Below are 20,267 nucleotides of genomic sequence, written 5' to 3' on the forward strand. Positions count from 1 at the left end.
TGGAAAGTGTCTCCTACCACTGGGAAGATTCCACCCGGCCCCCCCCCCCAGAAAAATTAACCCCACCACACTATTGAGAGCATCGGCGCGGGGAAGGCATCTGCCTGTCCCTGGCGATGAGAGCATACTACCCTTTATCTCTCTAGACGAGGTGCGATATTCAGCTGCGAGCCACGAAAGTAGATGAGCCAAATGGTTACTGTGGCCCCCTTCCTTCTCTGGGGGAGGTCGGGGCGCCCCGGGGCTCCGCCGTGCCCTGGGAAGGGCTGATGCCGGCAGGCCTCGGCGGGAGGCCGTGTGCCTGCGGCAGGGCCGACGGGGACACGGGACTGCGGCGCCCTGCATCTGGGAAGCCCGGAATGCTGCCGTCCCGATGCATACACCCCCAGATGTCCGGGCTGGCTGGAGCACCCGAAGGGCAGGAGGCGGGGGAAGGCAGGCGGGGACGCAGAGCAGTGCGGGGGCTGCGGCCGGGGGTGCTGCCCGCCGGCCGTGTCCGCCGCCCCCTGGCCAGACTCGGCCCGGCCCGAGACAGTGGCAAAGCACGACGGCGCACCCGTTGCGGCCGCCGGCGGAGGCCTTTGGTGCGGTGCTGGAGGGGCGGGCGCGGCAGGCGCGGCTCGGAGCCCCCGTCCCGTCCCACTGCGGGTCCCTCTGCGCGCCCCGCGCAGCCCCGTTCGAACCTGGCGGCGCGGGGGGAACTTCCGCGGGCGCGAGAGGTGCGCAGGCGCAAGATGGCCTCTGCCCGGGCGCGGGGGGCGCGGAGCGGGGCGGCCCGGGGGCCCGGCCGTGCCCGCGGCACCGGCGGCACCCGCCGCCGCCTTCCCACGCCGGGCCGAGAAGCCGCGTTCCACCCGCAGAGGCTACGCGGAGACAAACGCAGCCGAACTGCAGCCTCGGGCTGCGCTCCTGGGGCGGGCAGCAGCCGCCCCGCCGGCGACGGGGGGACCCGCGGGGTCCGCACACCCCCACGCAGCGCCCGCCGCCGCGGCCTTCCTGCGGCCGCCGCTGTCTGCCCGTCGCGGCTGCCTGCCCCGCCCCGGCAGGGAGAAGCCCCCTTGGCCGTGGATGTTACGTGTCCTTCGTGCTGTACCCGTTACCGACACTGCTGAGAGTTTTTTACTTTAGTCCACATCATCACTGTTAAATAAATACAAATATCCCATCCCCGAAGACGGCGAGACCGAGAGTTGCATGGGTCCACAGTGGGCTTTACAAGTTTTTCTGTTGTCCTGGCAGGACTCCTCTGTTGGTCGTGGGGAAAAGGGCTGAGGGAGCCAAAGCTGGAAAAAAATCCTCGCTGTCAGAATCCTTGCCAGAATCCTTGCCATTCTTGAGTTAATAAAACACAAATCAACCATGGGTCGGAGCTCCCGGAGCGGGGCAACGACTTCGAGCTGCGGAAAGCAAAGATCCGCAGACCTTGGGATGGGAGCGCAGGTTCTTTTCCAGGCGTCCTCCGGGTAGGAGACGGGCAGAAAAGATGAAAAAGAAACTGTTTATAGTAAAATAAAGGAAATCCGTTTCAAGTACCCGGAGTAGAAGCAAGAACGTTAAAAATTAACAGCGGAAACAGGAAACACTTATCTGAGTAAACATTGTCTCAGAATTTCACCGTATTAAAGTTGGGAGGATGCGAGGTGCCCTGCGGGGCCGCCGCCACCCGGCTCCGGCTGTAGTACCTGCGGCGGGGGCCGCCACCGCCCGCCCCGCGCCGGGGCCACAAACCAGAGCCCGGCACGGCGAGACAACCCCGATCCTCGTCAGCCGTTTTGGTGGTAAAGATCGGAACTGCAGGAGTTCCTGAGTGGTGAGAGATGAACAGTCCAGAAGCGATGTTTGGAAAGTAGGAGCACAGCTCTCTGCCGCCGGGGAAAAGAGACCGGCGGTCCGGGACCACGGCGAAGAAGAAAAGAGGGGCAAGGCTGGTGGAGGCGAAAGGAAGAAGGATTCGCCCCGGTACTGACCACGGGAAGACTTGCTTTGGCCGCGCTTTGAAAATCCCCAGCGAAAAGATTGACTCCTGGGACAGCGGTGCGGCGGCGGAGGTGACGGCGGTGCGTCCCCGGCGGCCGCGGGGAGAGGACCAAAGGCACCGCCTTGTCGGGCAGGGCGCCTGCCGCTACCTCTGCCGTCGGGTTACCGTGCCCCATCCGAAAATCGGGAAACGTCGTCTTTGCGCAGTGTTTTCTGGGACTCCCCCGGTGCTGCCCGAGCCCCCGGCACCGCGGCCGTGTCGCCCGCCGCTCTTCTCTCCTGCCCGCGGGACGCTGCCGGTGTCGGGAATTTGCCGGCGATGCCCGTGAAGGCAGCGGTGCAGGTTGTTGAGAGGAGTGCTCGGTGCTGAGGGACAACCGTACCGGCTCAGCAAGTTCGTAATGCTCCTTCTCTTTCTTTCCTCGCGTATTTCTGCATTCCTTCTCCCTGTTTTTGCCTGTCTTCTCCAGAAGCCTGTGGAGCGATTCAGGCTTCCTCTCCCTTGCTTTCCCCAGGGCTGGATCCCCATTCCGGCCGGGCATCAAAACGCTGCTTGGAGCTGTATGCGGCTGAACCAGGGCGAAAAATTTGGTCAGACGAAGGCAGAAAAACATCCTTTTCCAGCGGGCACAGACCACTCCTGCCTCTACCCTTGATCATTTTGGTTGCTGAACAAGCTCGCGAAAACGCAGCAGATTTCGGCTTTATCCTTCCATCTATATAAACGCAACGTCGGATAACGAAAAGATTCTTACACGTACCGGTCGAAGATTTCTTTCCAAACAGGAAACGCGGTCGCTATGTATCTGCAAAGGAAAGTATTCTGAACCCGGGAAGGTTGACAGAGCAGCTTCGCTAGTAGAACACCAAGATGCTATCTTTGATCGTCCTCCCAGTTGTGCTTAGCAGTATATACGCATCGTAGTGCCATCTGCGCAGGGCCAGCAGCAAAACAAAAGTTTCACATGGCAGCACAAACATCCTCGGCGGCTTCTGCAGCTCAGCAAGAGAGCTACTGAGAACGTTTGTTCTTGTTCAGACGGGAGATGTCGAATGTGCTGTAAGAGCTTAGTAAACCTCGAAGGGAAATACCCAATTCTTGTTTCATTGCCGAGTGCTTCATGGACGCTCCATCAAGACCGAGAATAGTTTCGTATTCATGCTAGAAGTTGTGATTAACTGCTACTTCCAGTATAAATAAGCAGAATTTGATCAGTGTGCTAAAGTACAAGCCTCTGCTGCATGTTCAGTGCTGGGGTTTGGGTGAAATAGCTCAAGCAGTACAGTGTGATTTACTCATGTTGTTGAGGGACTAGTACCAAGATAGACATTCAGTCGAGTTGAGATATTTCTTTATATTAAAACGTATTTAGTTCCACTGAGACTTTAAAAAGTAATCCAGGGCAGCATATGCAGAACATGGAACACACCATCACAAAAATCAAGTGCTTCCCTTCCCAGGAAGTGCAGTTTAACACGGGCTAAGTTTGTACAGATAGGAGGTTAAACCTGTGGCTGACAGGGATGTGAAAATGCACCATTTGCTTATTTTCAAGAATAAATCGGGGTCAAATAAAGAACAGCAAATGTTTTCAAGACAGGCAACCAAAACAAGTCACTGCAACTTCTAGGCTTTTCCTCCCTTTGTTATTGTAGTACACTATACTGTTCTGTTCACTAAAATCTTTGGTAGACCCAGAAACACTTCCCATGAGACATAGATGCTTGTCCCTTAACACATTATCAACAGAGGTAATTTGCTACTTTTCAATGAATTATCCCTTTTATTTGTTTATTTCTTTGATCAGCTATAAATGAAAGTTATTCGTGTATATAAAACCGAAGTTTTTACTGTTGAAATTGAACTGTACATGTTTACTACAGGAAAAAATATCAACTCTTGTTTAACAAGACATATACATCAATAAGCGATAACGTTGTGGAGGATTTGCAATCACCTGGTCTATAAAAACAAGCAGGACAAATAACAGCAATTTATATGCAAAAGTAATGATTTAATGACTATAAGCAAGACAAAGCAATAAGAATTGTGCTTCTTTTGCAGACTGAAGACAATGAAATGTTTAACTACAATTTTTCCGTACAAACATGAAACAATATCCATATAGAATAAACACCCTCACAAATGTATAACTGATGGGTGATGAGCACACACAAAGTTCGACCAAAGCAAAGCACAAACTGAAAATGTCTGGGCTGTTCATATTTTATGGTGGAAAAGTTCCTTCTACTGAAAAAGCCCCACTCTTAGAAGCCTCTAATAAAATGCACCTACTTGCAGGCCATTAAAGAGAAGGCATTCTCCACAATTTACTGGAAATATTAAAGTACCTGTTAAATTTTAATGAAGTTAGTACTGTACCATATACATATATATTAAAACAAATTTAGATAAAATGCCTTCATCCAGCCACTTGCTGGTTCCTTAAAGTTTATACCAAATAGTTTATGGCTTCTATAATGATTCCATGTGCTTTCAAAAACACAGTCCCACCACACTAAATAATAAAAAAGTTATCAAACAGGTCAAAGACTTCCATGTCCCTTGATTATTTTTTTCACTCTATCACTTCAATATTTGGTAAAGTAAAAATATTTCACTTGGAAAAAAAAAAGAGAAAGTGAGTTAAATCCTTTTAAGATTGCCAATTGCCTCTGACTTATCAGAGACTCGAATGTGCTTTCCCAATACTGTAGCTCTTACACACAAAGTGTTTCTTGCAGTATGAGCAAAGCTCAAACAGGTGGCATCTGCAAGGGTCGAACCAGTTTAGAAATTTAACAACCATATCATGAGTGCATGAAACACAATATTTTCTTTATAGTATTTATAAATATATCATACAATACTGTTTCCTGTTATGTCATATACCAATATGGCATTGTACAATAAGCATAATGCCATCTGATTCTTACAAAAGCGAATCATTTAAACAAGTCAGTAAATAAAACGGTAATACCCGCTTTTAGGCATACAGATTGTAAAACTGAAGTTTACTTTTCTTTTGATCGGTTCTGCGCAGCAACAGAGAAGTAAAAGATGCAACATAAGAATCAAAATGGCTAATACGCAAAAATTGTTATTCACAGTGACATGGCTACATATATGCATTTTCTATGCATATTCTTTCAATTTTGTTGTATTTCAAGATGAAAAAGCACTTGCTTTCTACAGGTTCACAAAACAGCATAAGAACAATAACAATTGAAGAGAATGCAATGAAGGAGTTAGTCTGGATTAACAAACTACTTCCCGGGATTTGTATTGACTTCTGGAGACTCCTGACTCCAGATGATGGGGACAGAAACAACTCCACATCACTCAGAACAGGTGAAGATGTAACTTTTGTTTGCTTCCCAGTCCTCTGAAAACAATTTACATTTCAATCTTGCGTTTCCATTAACGTCCATCCTGAATGTCACCTAGTCCTTTTATAGCCAAGTTCAGTGTTACTACAAAAGAAAGCAATTTGGATGATAGTCACATGGATTAGCATCTATAAAGCTGTAATGGCATGGAGAGATCTATATAAAGGAGGGTCGAGGGCGGTAGCCTGGTTGACACATCAACCAGATGAAGTGGCTGAGGAGCCATTTATTGATGTTTTCCGAGCTCTGTTGGTAAAGGAGGACTGGTGGTTACTGCTGGGGCTGCTGCTGGTGCCATTCATGGTGCTGGAGATATGGGGGAACTGGGGGTGAGGAGACTGGACCGGGGTGCTGGGGCTGGGCAAGCAGGAGGAGGTGGAGGGGATGCCTCCTGCTGGGCTGCTCGCCTTGTCGCTCCCAGAGTCACTTTCCAGCTCCCCACTATTATTCAAGCCTTCCCTCTGGTGACTGATCTTCATCCTCTTGCAAGTAGGTCGGACCCGGTACTTCAGGGGCAGAGGCCCGTTCTGCAAAGCAAAAGGGAGACCCTGATAAGTGCCCTCCCCAGGCCATGACCTGCAGTCCCTCCAGAGAAGACAGACTGAAGAGATGCTCACCCGTCTCCAGGTATAGATGTACGCAATATCCATTAGGGTGTAGTAGTCCTTCAGAGGCTCCTCTTCATACATCACATCGATCTGTTCAAGATATGAATCCCTGCATTAAGGAGCATCCAGGCATTCAATCCCTATCAGATGATTGCTCTGAGGTGAAAGTAGCCCTGATGTCATACACATCACAAAATTTAAAACAAATCAAAAAGCTATACTAAAACTAGCAGAGAGTAAGGAACTTTCGTATCTACTGGATATATTTTAAATGCACCAACGAGCAACTTCTTAATACTTCAGTATTTAGAGCATTAAAAAAAAATTATGGTGTTGCCAAACTCTACAGATAGATATTTTAAAAATAAGCCCAGCAATGTATTGCACACACCAGAAATACTTGGCAGTTAGCACTTGCTGGAACAGGCTGCAATGAGAAAATGAGTCCTTAAAAAAAATTAAAAGAAAAAATCACTCTTTCCCCATTGGTACCTGGAAAGTGTTAGGTATATCCATTTTACTCCGCAGGAACTTTCTTAGATGCATCACTGTCATTGCTGCTGGGCAGCGCAAGTATCTTTTGTCATTCACCTGATAGCATAGGAAAGAAAATCAGTCTACTGAAACACACAATTACTCCCACTTATGTTGTATTCTAACGTTTTATGTTAAAAAAAGCACTTTATTAAATTATGAACTATAATATATCAACGTCTTCTGCCTTAGAAGGCACATCAGAAACAAGTGGTAAATTTCAGTTCTAGAAAAAGTAATTAAAAAATGTGACTAAATTTATACATACATATTTGTATCACATTAAATCTGGGTTTAGGTTATAATAAAATAATAAATCATTAAATATTTCCCCAAAATTTTACAAAATATCAGATTCTGATTTAAAAGTAATACTGCAGCTTTTTTTTAATTTTAAAAGGTTGCTTACATATATATCTGTATGAAAATGTTTTACCTCTCCTGTACCTCGTGCCATAATAGGAGGTGTGCTTCCTTTCTTCTAGATATACATACCTGCTTATTTTTCTCAACTACAGACCTGCCCCAAAGTTGTGTGTGTGTGTGATATGTTTTCTTTGGAGTAAATGAAAGTTATTTACCTCTTCCTTTGATTTTTCTTTGTCCTTATTTCCTTTTCGTTCCAGTCTGTGAGAAGAAGTGACACAATTACAGTAAATAATAGATAGAGCTGCTATCAATCAGGTAGACATAAAATATTGCCATTCTGGAACTTGCCTGTTCTGGTCGAAGAATTCAATGGATAAGCTTATTATCTCGTCGTCTGTTATAATTCTTTTGTCTTCATCAGCCACTTCTCCCCTGTCTTCATTAGAGCCATTGGCAGCTGCGCAGAAATTTCCACAATAATTTACATTTTGAAATTCAAATCAGGAAGAATGGCAATTCTCAGTAACAAGAAAAAAACATTTTCACAGTAAGATAATGAATAAAAGCTACCTAACTGTTAAAACAATAAACTTTTATTATGCTGACTTTACTTCTTGAAATTCTGTGACAGTAATACATCACTAAAGTTAAAAAGGAAACAGTAAAACATCTAGGTCAATGCTACATTTATTAAAGTTGTGAAGGAGAAGATTTTACCATCAGCCGACGGATGAGCAGCATAAAAATCCCTTCTTCTTTTCATTTCATCTAGATGGAAAAGCATATATTTTTCTTTTAGTATTTACTCTGTAACTCCTGATATTGATATAGGATGGCAGCCCTGGTTTTGTTTTTCTGAAGAAAATGCCTGATTTAACTACTTACTTTTGAAAAGGCCTGGTACTAGCTTGTATACAATATCTTGGAGAGTTTTATCTGACCTGGAAAAAAGAACAAACCCAAAACATGAAATTAAGCAAGTGAAGTAATATTTTAATCCTCACTTATAATCTTTCACAACAAGGTATCTTCTATAAAGTAAAGTAGGAGGCCAGTCATAAAAAGTGTAACTTCCAGGACCTTGTAATCAGACTAACACTGTGCTAAATACCACTCTGAACCAAAACTCATCTGTGGTACCTCAACTGAAAAATTATTCTCTCAGACTGAAGGAAGGCCTTAAAATCTACATGTCCTCCCTAGAAAGTAAAGAGAGCAAAATGCAATGCTGACAAAAAAATGTTTCTGAACGGCAAATGATGCCTTAAAGGATTTTGCCTTTTAGCTTGGAAACTTGCAGCAAGAGTTTTCAAGACGAGATGTTGTGGCTGGAGTGATGCATGTCTGGGAGATACAGAGAGCAGAGGCAAGAACCGTCGGGTGTACAAGGTTTAACACAGTGAGAATGGGAGAGAGGGAAGAAGCATTACATCAGTGACTGGCCTATGCTAAAAAAGACCAACAAAAACTTTCTGTCTCCATCCAGAGAAATCTTCAGTTTCAATCAATGAGGAAGCTCGAAAGAGAGGGCATACACACCAGTTAGCTTGTAAATTGACAAGCCCTTTCAGATTTAAATCGCAGACAAAGAGACAACATAGACACAGACTACTGCTGGTCTCCCCATATAAAGCAAAATAAGAGATGGAGGGTGCACTTTGCAACTTTCTCCTACCTTATATTCAAAAGTGGTCGAGTTTTGTGAACTTGGACGTCACAGATAGGACAATACTTGCTGGTCTCCAAGTAACGCACAATACAGGTCTTACAGACTGTAAGTCAAACACGACAGACTTTCAGTGATGTTCGAAGGTGCCACTCAGATATGCATAGATAAAGGTGCGATTTTCTAAACTATGCAAGCTAGGGCAAATCGTCCATTGTCAGCAGCACGCTGCTTAAGCTAAACAAATACCCAAATAAGCTGCAATTACCATGAAAAGGAGACGCTTATAGTACATATATTATTACTTTAACAAAGACCTTAGAGTTGTCCTCAGAAAATCTGCAACGCGGCCGGAACACCTACTTCCCCGCCCGTCGGGGAGGTGGAGGGCGGCGGTCCCGAGTCCCTCGGGGGGTTTGGGAGGATTGGGGTTTTTTGTGTTCTCGGGATGCCGGGAAAGGAGGGAAGCGGCGGGGGAACAACGCGGAGCGCCCGTTCGTACTTACAGGAGTGGAGGCACTCTATGATGGTTGTTGCATCAATGAAGTACCCGCCGCAGAGCACGCACATGAGATGGGGGTTTAGCTCGGTTATTTTGATTCTGGTTGTTCGGTGCATTTTGGCGTGGCGACGAGCGGCTCTGAAAGACACGCAGACGGAGGACCGGTCAGCGGGAACGAGCGCGGTGGCGTCCCAGGTGCCGCGGTCCGGCGCGTCCCCTTCCCCCGTGCATCGCATCGCATCCCCCAGTGCAGGGGAAGCTCAAGCGCGGAAGACGAAGGCGGTGGCGGCGGCGCAGGGCCGGGCGGCGGGAGAGGGCCGGTCCCGAGGCCGACAGGGCGTCCCCGCACGGCACCGCACCGCACCGCTCCGGGCCGGCCTGGGCGCAGCCCCGCGGTCGCTCCGCGGCACCCACCGCGCTGTTCCCCGGCGGGCACGGGCCGTTCCCGCGGCGCGGCGGCCCCGGCCGGCTCGGCGGCGATGCGGCGGGGAGCTCCGGGGGCGACACGGCGGGCACCGGGCTGCCGGCGAGCAGCACAAAGGGGAACCAGCGCCTCCCGGTGCGGCTGCCCTGGCATTTCCGGAGCGCGGGGAGGGGCGGCGGGGGGAGGGACGGGGGGGGACACACGCACCTCGGAGCGGGGCCGGGCACCGGGGCGGCGGGGCCGGCCCACCGGGGGGGTCCGGGCGGCTGCCGCTGCGGCTCGGTGCCGATCCGGATCTGCTCCGCTCTCCGAGGGGGTTGCTATAGCAACTTACACTTACACTTGGCATCCTGCCACCGCTGGGAACACACGAGAGCCGGGCGGGGGGCGGCCGGGGGGGCGGGCTGGGCCGGGCCGGGCCGGGCCAGGGGGTGGGACGCGGGGCCCGGGGGCTGGCGGAGGGAGTGGAAGAGCCAAGGAGCCCGCGGGGGTCTGGGAGCCCGGCTGCGAAGGGAGGGGAGAGGGAGGGCGGGAGCGGCCCGGGCGGGGTCGGGTGGCATTGCCCGGAGGGTGCCCGGGCGCGGCGCGGGGCAGTCCGGGCGGCGGGGGCGGCCCCGGGCTTCGGGGTCTCAGCCTGGCGGAGGCGAGTGCCAGAGGCTCCTCCCGAGCCTCGGCCATTTCGGATCCTCTCAGGGGCCTCTCTCCACGTCGACTCGGTGCGAGGAGCTGGTCTGAGATCGCTCCTCTCCCCCTCCGCTCCTCCCTCCCTCTGCCGAGCCGAACCGCGCCGCGCTCCCGCGGACCGAGCCCCCCGCACCGCCGGCGGGGTGCCGAGCCCCAGCTCTCGCTCCACCGCGCCGGCATCCTCGCTCCGTTCTTCTCCCTTTTCCTTATTTCTCTCCTTCTTTCCTTTCTCTCCCCCCCCCGACTCTTTTTTCTCTCTCTTTATTTCCTTCCCCCCGTTTTGACTCTCGTTTGAAAATCCTCCCGCGGACGAAGCGAGCGCGGTGCAAAGTTTTGCAAAAGGTGGAAAGAGATTTCCAGATTAAGATGCTCGGCTGGGAGAAAACAAGTCTCCGAATCCTTAAGCAAACCCCGTTTTCAGCAATAAAGCACACCGGGAGGGGGGAAAAGCCCAAACCGACTTAAAACGGTACATTAGTGACAACATGCGAAGGACCATGTGACCAGATCATTCCTAAAGCTAAATCAACACCTTGCCAACACAATGCAGCGACAAGAGTGAAAAACAAATGTCATTTTCACAGTCTGAAACCCATAAACCCCCATCGGATGCACTGGCACCAATGCTAGATGCACACATACTGTTTAAAATGAGAGGAAATAGAGATAAAGGGGAAAGTATACACGAGGAAAAAACCCTGTCAGCCACGTCAATTGCAGGGTAAATTATTTTCTATCAACTAGATCCTCAAAAATGTAATGTAACAACGTGGCTCCAATGCGAGCTATTAATTTCCCCAGGTCAGTGCTCCCAACACACCAGGTCCTGTTCTTGGTCTCCACTTCTCTCGAGGCAGAGCTTGCAAGCCACTTCTCACCAAAGCACTGTATTCTTAAGATGCGAGGTTCCCCCCAGCCACTCGCAAACTTCGACGTTAGGCAGCGGGGAATAAAAAACCCAAAACAAACCAAAAAACCAACACACCAAGCTTTCTAAAAGGTCTGAACGTCGGCCAAACTGCCCAGGACAGGGGTACAATATTCCTCAGAAGCGTGCACAGCGCCAGCGAGTGACCCCAGCCAGAAAACTTCTCTGGTTGCTGCAGGAGAACCCTCGAGTGAGCAGCAGATAAAACTTCTCAGCAACAAACCATAGCCGGCCAGCACACAGAAAATCAAAGTGCCAGAAGCGCCAAGCCAGACCAGGTCCCCAAAGCTGTTCCCAGACCCGAAAGGGAAAGCAAGACGGCCGCTGCATTGTACTGTGGTTTAAATGTCGCTTCCAGGGTCCCTGACCCTCTGCTTCTTACTTTTAAACTCATACCGAGGTTTTGCTTTCCCCAGAAAAGGCGGAGACAGGGCTTCTGCACTCCCCTCTGAAGAGTCCAGCGCCCTGAAGCCGGCGGCTCTGAGGTCCCTTTAGGTACTTACACATGGATAGGCTGCTTTCACGGTTCTGTGTTTTATTTGTTCAAGTCACTACCTTATAATTCATAAATATCTGAACCAAAAAAATCCAGCAGTGACCGAGGTCATGCAAGTCGGCTGACCGAGAATTCCTTCCCAGCCCTGACAGACTGGGACAAACCTTTCAAGACATTAACGCGTTTATTTCACGCAGGCGTAGCCCCTTCCTAAATGGAGGGGGATTAAATTCAACCGTGAAACCTGTTTTGTCGAAGCAACCCCTAAACGCGGATTATTTATTGCCCAAAGTTAGCACATTTTCAACGTGCTATGAGTTATCTTGAAAATCAGTGATTTTCTCCAGGGAACTGAGCAAGGAGCCTAATTTCTCCCCAAAAGTCACCCGCACGGGCACAAGCACACGCGTGTCTGTGCCTATGGGGATGTAACACGAACACATCACTTTTTACTACAGCAGCCTAAGCTTAATATTTTGGTACCAGGAAAACCCTTTCAGAACTTTTTTATGCTCCTGCTGATCGCACGGCGAATGCCAACACTTCACACAAATATAAACAGCCTCTTAAGCAGAACAATACATATTTACACATTGACACAGGGAACAACTAAACATAAAATACTTAGATAATACTCGCTAGAAGTGAAAACTGCTAGCCAACAGATTATTTAGAGGCCTTAAACATGTTATGTCAAAATGAAGAAAAACAGAAGTGCATTCTCCTGCTAAGAATCAGCTACATTTATTAAAAATCTACAAAGGCAATAAGCTATCAAACCTTGCTCGACAAGTCCCTAATTGAAAATACATTCATAAAAAATAGAAGCATTGCTCGAGTAGGTTTGTATACTTTGCACTCATCTTCTCTCGGAAAACTCTCTCATCAGAAATAAAGCAGCCGTCATCCTACATTTTCACCCTTTATCAGACAGAGCCACTTGTACTATCGAGCCTGTTATTACTTTTTCACTTAAGAATGGCCACATATGTTTTAAAGGAGAGGACGGCGCTTCTTTCAGAGAAGGCACACGAAGCTCAAATATCTCTGCCCAACTCGCTGCAGTGAGGAAAGACCTGAATATGGGCAACAGAGAGCAAAAGGATCCCAGTTTCCAAAATCGCCTCCCTGGGACTAGGCGTAGGACACAATATGCCTACTTTAAAAATACACTAAAATGTTATTTTTGTACTATCTAAGTGACCAGGTAGGTCAAGACTTCGTGTCTCTGGCAAACTACAACACAAGTCTGTCTCACTTTCCAGGACGAGCTGCACAGAGTCACTCAAAGGAGTTTTACTGGACTGTATTTCCAAATGAATGTCCCTGGTCTTAGGGACAGTCCCATAAAAGAAGCTGTTCTGACCACTACAGACTATGCAAAAAAATCCTTTTAGAGCCAAGCTTGCAAATGGGGACACATGCCCAGGTTTTCTTCGACTTTTCTGGAGAGTTGGAGGAGTGAATGAAAGTTTCTAGAGGCTGAAAAGTTACTATCTCACTTTTATAGAAATGCGATTTTTTCTGCTTATTTTTACCTGATTATTTTGCAAATGTTTATAGCAAACACAGAGAAACATCCCGCATTATATACTGCCAAGGCCATTCAATAATAAAAACACAACACCAGCAACTTTCAAGAGCTGCCCATAAGCAGCACGAGGAGTCCACTCGCGACACCTTTAAGATCTGACAAAGGATTTCATGTAAATTTACCCTTCCCGGGCTCAGGCAAAAAAAAAAAAAAAAAAAACAACCAGAGAAAAGAAATTCACACACACCACCCCCCCTCCGCGTCCCGCAGACACATCACCTTTGCTCCAAAGGCTCCAGCAAACCACACGCCCCAGCTCCCCAAGATCGCAGCCAAACTGCTATCCTTACCCCCCCCAAAAAGTTATTTCTCGGCTTTAGCCACTTCTTGTCTCTCCCAGTAGGCAAGAACCTCTAAAGTTTAGCATTTAGAGCAGAAATGTAAGAGGAGACATTGGAAACAACTGGGAACCGCCATCTTACAACCCATCCAATTTCACAGAAGTACTTGTCCAACTTAAGTTAATAACATTTTCTGCTGGGCGCCCCGGCGCCTAACAACCCCCCCAGGAGAATCGCTACCCCCTGCTGGCTCCGTCTCTATAAAATGGGTGCGTTATCTGACATTTTAACCTCCCCCAGACACATTTCTTTCGGGGAGGACTGAAATCAGTTGACCCAGGCAGCTCCAGATTTCACGAACGTCCCTGTTTAATCAAAATCTGCCTTTAAACAAAGGGCGCTCGGGCTGGGCTGGCAGCAGGGTCGGGAAATATAAATATTCTCCTCGGGGGCCATGTGCACAAAAAGGTTTTAGGGGGCGTCTGGAGAAAGAAAGGAACTAAAATTTGCAAATGTGGGTGCGTAACGCGAGCGAGTGCACAGGCTGCTGCTGCTGCGTGTCTGTATGTGTGTGTGTGGCTGGAGCAGCCTGTCAGCGCTTTTCCCATACGGAGAGCTCGGGGGACACCTAGGCGCCCCTTTGCAGCCCCCAAACCGGCCGAAACCCGCCGCCGAGCCCCCTTCGCCCCCCGCCCTTGGTAAGGCGACAGATCGCTTCATACGTACCCGGAAAACGGAGCCGGTGGGTGATGATCGGAGCGGCCAAAAAAGACAATGAAAGTTAAAAGTCGTTCAGCAGAAAATGAATGTGAGCCAAGCGGCCATCTTGAAATGAACTGCAGACGCTGTCAATTGCAATAAGCTTATTGCCGCCGCCGCCGCTGCGCTCCGCTCATTTTAGTTACAGAACGCCCGGTCTCCTCCGCTCCTCGCGGGCCCTTCTCGCTCGCTCCCTGGCTCTCTCGCTCCCTCCGAGTTGGCCGCCCGGGCGGCTCAGGCGCTGCGAGCGCACAGTCTCCCCGGTCCGGATGGGTCCTCTCTCCACCAGCCCATTGTCTCTCCCTCTGCCCCCCGCTCCGCCTCGCGGCCTCGCTCGCGTTCCTTCTTTTATTATTATTGTTATTATTACGAGTATTATTGTTGTTGTTATTTCATAGTTGGTGGCGGGGACCCGGGGAGGGAAGGAGGGCGGGCGGGCGGGCGGGCGGGAGGAGGGCGGAGGAGGGAAGAATGCAACGCTGAAGGCACACAGTGGAAACTGACACCGTCCCCAAAATGGCTCGGAGTTCGCCCGCCCCGCCAGCGTCACGTGGGGCGCCTCATTCCTTAAGGGCGGCCTGGGAATTAGCGGCGCTGCCGCCGGGGCCCGGCAGCCTCCCCGTGACCCAATCCCGCAACCCGGCCGCCTCCTCCCCCTCCGCCTCCCCCTCCCTCGCTCCCTCCCCTCCCCCGCCACCACCCCCTCCCCTCCCTCCCTCCCTCCTCCCTTTCTCCTTCCCTCCCTCCCTCCCTCCCCTCCCCCCGGCCCTGCACGCGCTCGCCCGCGCGCCGCCGATGCCTCCTTTTCCTCCTTTTCCTGCCCGCCCGGCCCGACCCCCGGCCCCACTCCGCGGCTCCCGCCCGCCTCTCCCGCCCGCCGCAGCCGCGCTGCCTCCCGCCTTCCTTCCCCGCTCTCCCTCCGTCTGCGCCGCCGTCCCCCTTCAGCCCCTCCGCTCCCCACCCTCGCCCCGTGCCCTCGCCGCCTCCGCTCCCGTCCGCGACCCCTGCCCCGACCCCCGCCCGTCCCCCGGGACTCCGCGGGGCGCGCCCCCTGCTCTGTCCGGCGCTGCCCTTTCCATCCGCCCCGCGCCGCTGCCCCCCGCTCGCACACCCGCGGGTCCCACACGCCTCCCATCACGCTGCCCCCGCAGCTCTCGCCTCCCTCCGCGCACTTGTTGCGCGCTCCCGTCCGCGGCGGCTCCGCACGGCCCCGCACGGCCCGTCCTGCCGCGGAGCGACCCCCGGGGGCGGCCACAGCGCAGCCTCGCGCCCCCCGGGCCACCGCGTGCGCGCTGCCGTGCGCCTCCCGCCCGCCCGGGGCCGCCGGCGTCGAGGCGGCCGAGCCCTCGGGGCGCGCGGCCGACGTTCCGCCCCGCGGGGTGGCGGGAGCGGGTGTGGCGGGGGACCCACGGAGTCCCCGCTCCCCGCGGGGGAAGACAGGGCAGCCGGGAGCAGGGAAAGCGGGGAAAGCCTCGCGGGCGGTGGCTGCCGGCGAGGACAAGACGCCGCCCGCAGCTCGGGCGTGAAGAGGAAAAATCCTGGTTCTGCCGCCGCGCATCCTCCGCGGGGCCGGTCGCTCTCGCCGGCAGGTGCAGACGGGGGCGCCGCGGCGCGGTCCTTCCGCACCTGCCGGCGAGGGCGAGTGGCTCCGCGGAGACCACTGATGCCGGGAGCGGCCCAAGGCGATCGGCAGAGCCGGGGAGCATCCCTGCCGTCGAACCGGAGCTGCCACCCGGCTCCGCTCCGTCCCGCGGACTCCCGGCTTTCCGCAAGGCGTCCCGAGTCACCGCGATTAAACTGAATCCTTTCTTGCCACCCGCGCCGGGGTCCAAGCTTTACTCGTAGGGGAGATTTAAGATCGGCTGGAGTGAAATGACAAAGCACGGCGGGCGATTTAACAAACGCGCCGCAACCGCGGCACCGGAGCAAGGGGCTTTCGCCTCACTGAGCCGATCTAACGTTTAGCATCTTACTTTTAGGTACAGCTAATTCACCCATAGAAACTGCAGAACAGGCACGAATCAACTTTTATTAGACTACAGAGAAAAATAAGCAGCGACAAGTGTAAAAATATACAAAATAAGACAGAAGGAATGCTTTGATGACACAACAGGGTTAACAAGCGTTAATAAAAAAAAATTACACAGCAAGGAATACCAAGTGCGGCCCGTAAAAAAACCGGTTCATTTAATTCACATCCAAGGGCTTAAAAAAAGAATAGTTTGCATCAAGAGATGAAAGACATTTGTCATTTAGAAGACACTCTTAAGAATGCGAGTACTTCAGCTCAGCAGGCTGACACTTTCCTTCAATCACATCTGAGTTGCTCTTTCTAGACTTTTTGCAGCATCTTTTAGTTTTCCAACTAAATCCTAAGAGATGAAATATTGTCTTAGAATAAACATATTTTTTAAAAGGTCAGCTAGAGGACTAGAACACTTTTTTACACAGACAGGCAAGGGAAACCAGCATCTTGTACCAGAAATGTTGCTACTGATGAACAATGCCAGCAAGTAAATAAATAGCTCCGTATTTTACAATGTAGTCAGAAAAGTGGAACATCAGGAAATGTGTTTGCCCCTAAAACAGATCACTACTATTAACACGTAGATTTTATCAGTACTGCCACGATGGCTAACACTGACATCCGCTCCAGGCTTTGAAGTACTACGTGCATTTCTAAAACACTGAAAATATTTTGAGTGTAATTTTGTAGGACCATTCTCCAGCCAAAGCATGCCAGATTTTGCTTCATCAGCAAACCGACTAGAAACACGTGAGGAAAGGATGACTTTTGAGACACACATTTAAAAAGAGGAGGTGTAAACCTAAAGTTTTAATATCTTGCTTTTCCTCTTCCCCCAACCCCTCTTCCCAATCCTCCACAGTTTGGTCACTTTCAAGCATTACAATACCTCTATTGTTCAGTTACACATTTAAATCGCTAAACAAAGATTAACGTTTGTTTCAGTACTTTTCTTACATGTCATTAACACCACTGAAGAACCTTCAGTTTGTCCTCTATTTTTAATCATGACATATTTAAATCACTGAACGAGCTTTTTGAATAATTTCTCTAAGGCATGGGAAATCAGAGGTCCAGATAAATCTCTTCCCAAATACACATATAGATTACAGTTAGGAAAATAGACAAAATTTTATGCACTTATGTAAACTACCCCCCACACAACTACAATCAGTTACCTTGCATCTTTATTTGAAAAGTCAGTAAAAATACACTCGGATAATTTTTAAGGAAGATTCCCTCTTATCCTCCCAGTACCAGATTACTTTTTTTTTCAATAATAGTATATGTGACTTCATTTTGATTGGCAAGTTGATAAACATTTACATCCACAATTGGAACTAAGCACAGAATGAAGAAGGAAACAAGTACCTGTAATTGCTCCATCGTACAACTAAAACTAACACCTGGGTGTGATCCTGAATCACTGTTCTGAAGGAAAAAAACAACAAAAACAACAATGTCTGTTTTATTTAAAGCAATCATGAAATGACATTTTTTCCTTTCAGTGTGCTGGGAGTACAGTACCTCTACATTTAAGGTCAGCAAGTAGGAAGGCTGGTAAGTTTTATGAAGTTGATTGTTCTAAATTAAAAACAAAGAACACAAAAAAAATTATGTCTCAGCAATAAATCAGACTAAGGAAACACCTTAATGTATTAAAATTACCTTGATCTGATATTCCAAGCGCCAAGACACATCAGTTATATGGGGAGGAGATCTGCCTATGCTGAAAGATACAACAGTTACAAGTTTCCTATGCTAAAAGGTCATTTTCTCAAGCTGTCCATCAATAAAGAACTTTTTCATGATCCTTATAATGACTCTTGAAATGCTCAAAAAAGCTTTTTTTGGAGTGGAATTCCAAATGAAGAAAAGTTTCAACAGCTGTTTTCTGGAGTTTTTTAAAAGTGTACTTTTTTCTTTAAGGAACAGTACTGCTTATTTAAATCACCTAAAGTCTGCTAAAGTCTTTTCCAGGACAGTTTCAAACTAAGTGTAATAGAAACTGTGTCTCTCTGTGCTGAAGACCTACCTTCCCAACAGGATTTCCAATGCATCCTTGTTTTTCTGGAGAGAAAAAAAAAAAAAAGAAAAAAGAAAAAAATGTACTAGGTTCAATAAACTCCTATGAGAGGAAAAAAATTAATATGTTAAAATTATGTTAAAATTGTTTTTAAAACCTGATATTCGGTGCAAAATTGTTCTATTCTCTCTTTATCCAGTTTACAGTCTTCTAGACATGTGCTATGGGGGAAAAAGAATTTATTAGTTTTCTGTTAACATTAACTCAGCAGTACACTTTTAAGTAACAACCACTAGAAAACTGGTGTAGCTTCCAAGTAATGAATACCTTATAGCAGATATGTCGGCTTTCTGCTTCCCTGCCTCCAGAATACACGTTGCAGCCGCCGCATGGCAATGTTTTAATACTGTAGGGTCAATATCTTTCAGATCTGGATCGTCTAAAATAAATTAATTACGTATGACAGTTACTTGCCAAACTCCACCACACGGTACTGGGGGCCGCTGCTCGCCCTTTGGACGCTATCTTTCCCACAAAACTTCAAAATAAAACACATTTGGTGTTTCAGAGCGCAAGGACGGCGCAAGCAGCAAGGTGTGAGGAGGTGGAGGAGGTGAGAGGCTGAGCACCGGCTGGGGCAGCCGTACCAGGCGGGGCCGTGCGGCGCTGTGCGCCCCGCCGCCTCTGCATCTCCTTCCCAACAACAAAAAAAAAAAAAAAAAAAAAAAAAAGGGGGGGGGGAGGAAAAAAAGGAAAAAAAGCCAAAAAGGAAAGAAGGAAACCCACAATTTCCTCTCCAAGTCCCGTCCGCGGTCCCAGCAGCCTGTTAATAGCGAGGCGCAGAGCTGAAGCCCCCGGCACCGGCCGCGGAGTCATTAGCACCGCAGAGTAATTGCACGGCCGCGCACCCTCACGCGGGGGGTTGCCGTGGGACGGCAGGGCGGCTCTGCCCCTGCCGAGGGCACGAACGCGCGGGTGCCCCGGCCCGGCTCGGGGCTCTGGAGAGGTGGGCGCGCACTGGCGGTGACACCCCGCGCAGCGGCACCCTGGCGCCGTCCCCGGGCGGAGCCGCCCCGTCTGCGTGCGGGGCCGCCGTCCCGCCCCGCGGGGACACGCGTGTCGGCGCGCGGGGACGGGCGGAGCGCGGCGCCCGCCTGCGCGGCCCGCGCCGCCCCCGCGCCTCGCCTTACCCAGCGCGGCCTGCGGGTCATCGAGGAGGCTGCGGAAGGCGGCGCGGAGCAGCGCGGCGAAGGGGCGGCGGGGGAAACGGCGCGGGTCGCCGAGCAGCCGCCACCCGCCCTGCGCGTACGGCGACAGCTCCATTGTGGGCGCCGTGACCTTCGACACGCGCCCACGTGACGCGCGCGCAGCTGATCGCGGCCGCGAGGCGGGGCCGCCGCCGTGGGGCGCGCGCGGCGGGGGGGGGCTTGGGGGGGGGCGCGCGGGGAGGGGGTCGGTGGGGCGCGCGCGGGGAGGGGGGGCGCGCGGGTGGGGAGTGTGCCGGCGCGCGCCCGCAGAGGGGCCCCCCCCCCACCCCTTCCCCCTTCCTTGGTCAGAGTCCCCCCCGCGGTCCGGAGCAGAGGGCGATGCTGTGCGCGGGGGGTTCGCCGCACGGGTGTGTTCTGGGGCGGGGGGATCAGCTCTTCGGTGAATCTAAAAGTGCTCCCATCTCGTGAAATCCGTAATATCCCTAATCCCGTATATATAAATACACCTCTACCGATGTGAAACTTCGCAGTCCAGAAATTCAGGACGCGCTGCCTGCTCATTCAAAATGTCAGGGACGGAGTATTAACCCTTTTGCTGTATAGAATCATTGAGGTTGGAAAAGGCCTCCAGGACCAGCGAGCCCAACCTTGGACCGAAGACCACCATGCCCACACAACCATGTCCCAAAGTACCACAATCCACTCAGGTTTTTGGCATTGCCAGGCTTGGTGGCTCCATCACTTCCCCGGGGAGCCTGTTCTTGTGCCTAACCACTCTGGCAGTGAAGAATGTTA

General features: G+C 50.7%; 2 protein-coding genes and 1 long non-coding RNA gene across 4 annotated transcripts; 1 reads left to right on the forward strand and 2 right to left on the reverse strand.

Moving 5' to 3' along the window:
• The first annotated feature begins 1,603 nt into the window (after positions 1–1,603).
• LOC139674055 (uncharacterized) lies at positions 1,604–7,483 on the forward strand. The gene is made up of 3 exons (XR_011698261.1): positions 1,604–5,329; positions 5,861–5,994; positions 7,136–7,483. It is a non-coding gene; the product is annotated as an uncharacterized lncRNA (long non-coding RNA).
• Positions 3,604–14,641, reverse strand: BMI1 (BMI1 proto-oncogene, polycomb ring finger). Of its 2 annotated transcripts, none has more exons than XM_071560164.1 (10): positions 14,180–14,641; positions 9,051–9,184; positions 8,554–8,650; positions 7,764–7,819; positions 7,596–7,646; positions 7,227–7,335; positions 7,091–7,136; positions 6,468–6,566; positions 5,985–6,065; positions 3,604–5,894 (listed from the first exon to the last, which is right to left on the reverse strand). In XM_071560164.1, the coding sequence occupies exons 2-10, from the start codon at positions 9,160–9,162 to the stop codon at positions 5,565–5,567; spliced, it is 981 nt and encodes a 326-aa protein (XP_071416265.1). In that variant the 5' UTR covers positions 9,163–9,184; positions 14,180–14,641; the 3' UTR covers positions 3,604–5,564. The 2 variants fall into 2 exon arrangements, with proteins under 2 accessions (XP_071416265.1, XP_071416266.1); XM_071560165.1 differs by lacking the exon at positions 14,180–14,641 and adding an exon at positions 9,461–9,542.
• A 1,580-nt stretch (positions 14,642–16,221) lies between these two features.
• On the reverse strand, positions 16,222–19,608 carry COMMD3 (COMM domain containing 3). Its single transcript, XM_071560166.1, has 8 exons — positions 19,455–19,608; positions 18,592–18,703; positions 18,422–18,485; positions 18,274–18,308; positions 17,907–17,967; positions 17,766–17,822; positions 17,610–17,669; positions 16,222–16,584 (listed from the first exon to the last, which is right to left on the reverse strand). The coding sequence occupies exons 1-8, from the start codon at positions 19,585–19,587 to the stop codon at positions 16,525–16,527; spliced, it is 582 nt and encodes a 193-aa protein (XP_071416267.1). The 5' UTR covers positions 19,588–19,608; the 3' UTR covers positions 16,222–16,524.
• Between the last annotated feature and the right edge of the window lie 659 nt (positions 19,609–20,267).

Source organism: Pithys albifrons, chromosome 7 (assembly GCF_047495875.1).
Source record: "Pithys albifrons albifrons isolate INPA30051 chromosome 7, PitAlb_v1, whole genome shotgun sequence".
Lineage (NCBI taxonomy): Eukaryota > Metazoa > Chordata > Aves > Passeriformes > Thamnophilidae > Pithys > Pithys albifrons.